Source organism: Microtus ochrogaster, linkage group LG3 (genome assembly GCF_000317375.1).
Source record: "Microtus ochrogaster isolate Prairie Vole_2 linkage group LG3, MicOch1.0, whole genome shotgun sequence".
Taxonomy (NCBI): Eukaryota; Metazoa; Chordata; class Mammalia; order Rodentia; family Cricetidae; genus Microtus; species Microtus ochrogaster.
In genome coordinates, this window is record NC_022029.1 from 35,621,717 (window position 1) to 35,628,517 (window position 6,801).

Consider the following 6,801-nt stretch of genomic DNA (forward strand, 5'->3'; position numbering starts at 1 on the left):
CCAATAAAAGGTCTACCACTCTGCAGGCCAGGCCCCCAAAAACTTTCTTGATTTAGTTGTAGTGTGGCGATCTGCTCTCAGTGTGGGCTTCACTGTTTCATGCTTGGACTATCCCGCATCCGCTGCGTCTGCGTGCTGGTGTCCACCACGTCTGCGCTCCCACTAGCCATTATTTATAGACTTCATGGTAATAGTTGAAGATTTCAGCTCCTTCATTCTCCGTCATTTGTCTTGTCTTTGCAATGTTCCTAGTCTACCACCACTCTTCTTGGCTTCATTTTTAATTGACTTAGATCTTGAATCTATAAGCATTCCATACTTCCTCACATTGCCCAATTCTGTAAGATGATAGACTTCCTATACCCATAAAGCTTGTTAAGCTATCAGGGAGGTGTGTGTGTGTGTGTGTGTGTGTGTGTGTAGGCATGTGTATGTGTTTACAGGAACTTAGTACATCCTGGACTGACACTCTACACTTGAGCTACACCCCTGTATTTTTCTTCCTGGAATAATTCTTTCTGTATCTTCTCTCCTTTTCTTCTCTGGTCTGTTTATCCTCAAGTGTAGCCTTTAGTAGAACTTTGCCCTAGGTCTTCCTATTTTTATCTTTTTTGAAATACATTTTAGTATCTTTCTGTTAAAAGGCGTATGGGTATAAAATATTTAGGACTTTGCATTTCTAGCCTCACATTTGATTGAGTGTAGAACACTAGGTCAGAATTTTTGAGGTGTTGTATGTGTGGCTTTTCTGTGATGCCACAGAAAGCCTTCATGCTGCGTGTTCCCTTGGCTGTAACCCACACTTTCCCCCACAGTGATGACTTACATTTTGATATTCCTTGATGATTCCTGGTATCCCAGCTATTTTGCTTGTTTTTTCCTTTATTCATTTGGTTTCTACCCCAGAGATTAATTTCTTCTGCATTCTAGATGGTCCTCCAGGAAGTACTCCTTCAGTGTTGACTTGGTCATTTCTCTGCTCCATTTCTTCTCTAGGTTTCATTAGTTATATCTGGGACCACTTGAATCAACCCACTAGTTTTTTCACTTTCTCCCTATTTATTTGTTTGTTTTGTAGACTGTTTCATTTAGCCCTGGCTGTCCTAGATCTCACTCTGTAGACCAGGCTGGCCTCAAAGTCACAAAGATCAGCCTGCCTCTTCTTCCCATGTACAGGGATTAAAGGTGTACACCACTCCACTCCATTTCACTCACTTAAAAAAAAAAATTATGTTCGAGATCCAGGCGAATCTCGATGAATTCAAGGCTAGCCTGATGGTCTGCCTACATATCAAGTTGTAGGCCTGCCAGAGTTACAGAGTTGAGAAGGTCAAAAAATCTTCATATTTCCTTAAGAATTCCTCAGCTTTTTACATTCAGGCTTTTATGAAGGAGGCGTCCCTCAAAAGTTTAAAAATCATTGTATGTTAGTTTACACCAAAGAGCAAGATGGTAGCAACTGGCTGTAGGTAGAACTGAGTATGGTGTATATGCCTATAGTCCCAGCTTTGGGAAGGCAGAGACAGGAGACTTATTGGAGCCCAAGAGGTTGAAGACAGCCAAATAGATGGGCAAATAGAGCCTGGCTCAGAATACGAAAGTAAAGCTGACTTACATCTTGGTATGCAGCAAAGGCAAGGTGTGGGCCTGGTGGTTAGTGTTCCCAGCATGGGCAGGCAAAGAGCAGTGGGGAACTCAGCATTCTGTACTCAGATCTACTTAATTCCTCAGCAGAGCCTGTCATGTTTCTACCGGTCCTTGTCCTGTGAGAACGAGGAAGGAGGAATTGCTGGGCTCAGTGGATCAGAGTAGAAACCTGGGGAATTATCTGTTGACATTTTTTTAAAATATTTATTTATTTATTTATTTATATACAATATTCTGTCTGTGTGTATGCCTGAAGGCCAGAAGAGGGCACCAGACCTCTTTACAGACGGTTGTGAGCCACCATGTGGTTGCTGGGAATTGAACTCAGGACCTTTGGAAGAACAGGTAATGCTCTTAACCACTGAGCCATCTCCCCAGCTATCTGTTGACATTTAAGCGCTATTATTGTCCTCAGCCAGCCTCAACCTGACTTTGGTTAGCTAGTAACTCTACAGCATGTGGGGCAGTCTATGAGGCTACTCGGTCATGCGTTCTCATCCCCTGTACCCTTGGGTTGTCGTGTCTTCTCGAAGTGTTATTCTGCATTCTGTTTTGGTCTCTCAGTGGTGCTAGGTAAGGTATATCCTCTAGGGTTTCAGAGGTGTGTACTTGTTTCTCCTTATTCTGCCCTTCCTGGTTCTGGCTTGCTTTCAAAGAGGAGCCAAGAATTTCAGGAAAATCCACTACTCTTCCCAAGTCCTCTCTTTAGCAGCTGGAGGAACACACACATCTCCTGACTCACCCGATTCTGTATACATGCCCAGTTAATCTTTACTAAGGACTCATCTTTACCAACATCTCCAGAAATTAATCCCGGTAGAGTGGGAGGTACCTGGGGAGCATGTGACACGGAGTTAGGTGAGGTTGGTTAACACTCCTGCTCTCTGTCTCTGTCTTGTGCCGTGCCTTTCCCACCTTTCTCTCAGAATACAGAATCGCTCTTGCAAAGTGGCCAGGCTAGCGACTAGTCAGGAAAGCCTGCTGAAGGGAAGATGGGATTAGTAGTGAATGCCCTCTAGACATTGCATTTTGATGACGAAACTCACACTTACCCAGCAGCTTTTGGTGGAGGATAACCATCAAGATGAATCCAGACACATTTCTGTACCCACCCCTCACCTCTGGCAACTCCTGTGGCCTGTGTCTCTATAGTTCTTCTGCCCTTTCTTCAAACATCCTGCACATGGAGTCACAGGTGTAAGCCATCACGGTACTTTGTGATTGCTGTGCCCTTACCTTATTCACTAGGCTTTTTGGTGGTTGTCTTTACAAACATGTCTGTAACAAGTTTTTCTAAAGCATTTACTTTAATTTTGGTCATAACTTAGTCTTTTTACTTACAATAAAAGTGTTCAGCTAGGCCTGGTGAAACACGCCTTTAATCCCAGCACTGGGGAGGCTGAGGCAGGCGGATCTCTGTGAGTTTGAGATTAGCCTGGTCTACAGAGTGAGCTCCAAGACAGCCAGGTCTGATACACAGTGAAACCCTGTTTGGGGGCAGGGGGCGAGGGATGTTCATAATATTTTATTAAATTGTGTATTTGTAGCAGCAAGCACTGGTTCACAGACGAGTGACACACATGGTTGTAAACAGCAGGAGTAGCTGCCCCATCTGGGTGGCATTGTGAAGCTCGCTGGTGTGCTGGGCTTGGGAAGGGTGACTGCTGCTTTCTGAGCTCAGCAGCAGAGTGTCCGCCCCTGTGGGGCTTCCCTCTTCTGTGGCTGCACCCTAGCTGTCCTAAGACCCAGAACACTTCAACGTCCCTTTCCTTACCGCAGTTTACATTTCCAGGAGAGGTATTTCAAGGTATTTTAAGACCAAGTGTTTTGAGAATTGCCTGTTTCTTTGTTTGTTTAGTTCTATTGAACCTGACCTGACTCCCTGCAGCCGTACTGGAAAACAGTATGTGCGTTTGTGAAGCACCCACTCAGCTTGCTCTTTTGACCTGGAAATGTTATGTGTTCTTCTCAGTTATTTCTAAAACTATGGTTTGGGATTTAAAAATTTGTGTGTTTGAAAATTAACCATTTAAGCAAGTCAAGATATAATTAGACTAAAACAATAGCAAAGTTAAAATGAATTTAAAAGTTACCAAATCTGGGTAACTTCCCTCTGAATAAAAAAAATTTGAAAAGGAGGCACTCATTTTGGTAACTTTCATTATCGTAATAAAACTTTTTTAAAACATTCAAAAGTTTATAGTAAATATAAATCAAATACAAATGTGAAAATTCTTGGTGCCTGGAGAAATGGTAAAATAGAAGCAATGACCAAGTTGCAGGCAAATGACATAAGTGTCCTGTGAAACAGTTGTGACCATTTGTTACAAATGTCATTTCTTTATAGAACTTTGGGGCAGGTTAGTGTCACACTGGTGAATTTCCATGAACTTTGTAGTGCAGTAAGTGATGAAAGAAGAACTGGGAGGGTTGAGATGAGACACCAAGTACTCGGGAAAGTAGCCAGGACAGCCTATCTATTTCCAGACACCAAGGACTCAACAGAACTCAACTGAGATATTGACAAGTCCATGTGCCTCTCATGAGAATAAAGGGAAGCACACTAACCACAAAGGTTTTGTTTCTGGATTATTTCCTGCAGGATGGCCCCAGAAGTTGCAGCTGTTGAAAGGAAAGGAGGGTACAATCAGCTGTGTGACCTCTGGGCAGTGGGCATTACTGCCATCGAGCTGGCTGAGCTCCAGCCACCCATGTTTGACCTTCACCCCATGAGGTCAGTGTGCCCACACTAAACCCAGTGCAGATTGATGCTTATTGACTATGTCATGAATTTACTTTAGCCTTGATGGGACTAGATAGGAATGTATTCCTGTTGTTAGAATGTGAAATGTATTAGAATGTCCAATGTTTTATTTGTTTTCCAGGGCATTATTTCTAATGACAAAAAGCAATTTCCAGCCTCCTAAACTAAAAGATAAGTTGAAGTGGTAAGTGTCTTTGTTTAGTGACTTTTATAATAAGGTAAGCAAAAAGGGAATTAAACTACAGAAGCTTAATTTCCAACCTTCTCAGGTCAAATAGTTTCCATCATTTCGTGAAGATGGCACTTACCAAAAATCCAAAGAAAAGACCCACTGCAGAAAAGCTACTACAGGTATTAGTTTACCCTGAAACATTCCCATACTCAGAAGATAGGTGTGCAGTCCGATTTCTAAAGTGTTTTATGTGTTTTATAGCACCCCTTTGTCACCCAGCCTCTCACAAGGTCTTTGGCAATAGAGTTGCTGGATAAAGTGAATAATCCAGACCATTCCACATTCCACGATTTCGATGACGACGACCCTGAGGTAGGCGTTGTTTTCACTGACTAGTACACGTAGTTTTGTGTGTGCACGTGCTTGCATGTGTGCGTGTGTATGTGTGTGTGACTCTGTTTAAACTTTTTTATCTTCTAGTTTTAAGTAAACTGTTGCTTGGGGAGGGTAATTAATTCTTTGTTCTGGTAGTCATTTGATACATTTTTCTTTTTTGGTGGGGGGGGGGGGTGGTTTTTGGTTTTTTGAAACAGGTAACAGTTCTGGCTGTCCTGGAACTCACTCTGTAGACCAGGCTGGCCTCAAACTCAGAGATCTACCTGCCTCTGTGTCCTGAGTGCTGGGATGAAAGGTGTGCACCAGCACTGCCCAGTACTAGATGCGTCCACTTGTTGAAATCACCGCAGTTACTTCACCGTAGTCACGTTAGGTTGCTCAGTCAGCAGGGGAGATGCATCTAGATGATGTTAAAGCATAACCTCCACTTTTCTTGAAAGAACCCTGGTACCAGGCTTTGTACAGTATTGGGAATTGGTAGTTAAGAACTGAAACCATGATTCTCCACCATGGAAATAAAAACAAGCCAGTTTTAGATATACAATAGCCCTAACATGGTGGAATCCCCATTTCTGTTAGCGTATCCACCTGTCCTAGAATAATAATAGCCAAGTGCACAGCCAAATTCTGTTATTGCCTCAGTTGGACGGCACGGCACTCAGGATGATGTGGAGTTCCAAGGTGACGCTGAAAGAGCGAGAACCATCTCCATAATTCAGATAGATGGTCAGCTTGTCTTGGGGAGAACCCTATGTCAACTCAGTGTCATCCTAGCTCTCCATATTTATGCTCTGATAAATAGACATCTCTTTTTAATAAGTACTGAAAAGAAGTATGGAAGTATGAAAGTTAAGTGTAAAGTATATTTGATCCAATACTAGGGAGGTAGTTAGTTTTTGCTGTTTTGTGTAATTTTAGGAAATTTGGCTTTATAAATTTGATTAGTACAAAAGAGGTCCTGTACCCGCAAGGGACTGTAAAAGTGATCCCTAGGCCAGATGTGGTGGCGCACACTTGTAATCTCAGCACTCTGGAGGCTAAAGCAAGAAGATAAGCTCAAGGTCTGCTTGGGGTGTTTGAGTCCCTAGACCATGTAAGCAGAAACTCTGCAAAGCAGTCTTAATAATTAATGGGAATAATTAGATTTTTCCATGAGATTTTAATTTTTGGTTCAAACATTAAAAACTTATGTTATCAATTACATATATATGCATATATATGTATATATAGTTGGAAGTGAATGATACTATGTAGTATTAATATATAATAGGAAGTAAGGCTAAGATTTGTGTATTTCATTTTTATGTTGAAAAATAATCTAGATCACTCATCACCCCATAACCTGCTGACCAGTAGCTACCAAGCACAACACACCTTGTCCTGTGACCTCATGACACAGGGCAAAGATGCTTTCCGCCATACTCCCTTCTGAGTCTCCTTTCTAGTCACCGTTGAGATGTGAGCCTGTTGTTTGCATAGCAGTTGGTGAGCCAGGGTTGATGTTGGTATTTGATGCAGTGACAACTAACATACTGTAGTCACTGGGATATGAGCCACCTTGTAAGAAGCTGGTGTCACTGCAGGACAAGAACCATTACTTATTGCAGTGCAGTAAGCACTGTATTGTTGTCTAAACTCTAGCCTGCTTGTGACTCAACATGTCCTTTTGAACTGTGTCCACAGAAGACAAATAGACATTAAATTTAGACACTGTGGGGAAGGAGGTATTATGGTTTAAGTAAAATGGCGCTGTTCCCCAAATGGCTGCAGTGGGCAGCGGGGCCCGGGGTCCACAAAGGCAGCTGGGTCCCAGGCAGGGAGC

General features: G+C 42.6%; 1 protein-coding gene across 1 annotated transcript in view; it reads left to right on the forward strand.

The window, feature by feature from the left end:
* The window catches only part of Map4k3 (mitogen-activated protein kinase kinase kinase kinase 3), a 162,298-nt gene that overhangs the window by 94,911 nt on the left and 60,586 nt on the right, over positions 1–6,801 (forward strand). The window contains exons 9-12 of the mRNA XM_005360786.2: positions 4,250–4,381; positions 4,533–4,595; positions 4,681–4,762; positions 4,845–4,955. Coding sequence (XP_005360843.1) covers positions 4,250–4,381; positions 4,533–4,595; positions 4,681–4,762; positions 4,845–4,955 — 388 coding nt within the window. The remainder of the gene's footprint in view (positions 1–4,249; positions 4,382–4,532; positions 4,596–4,680; positions 4,763–4,844; positions 4,956–6,801) is intronic.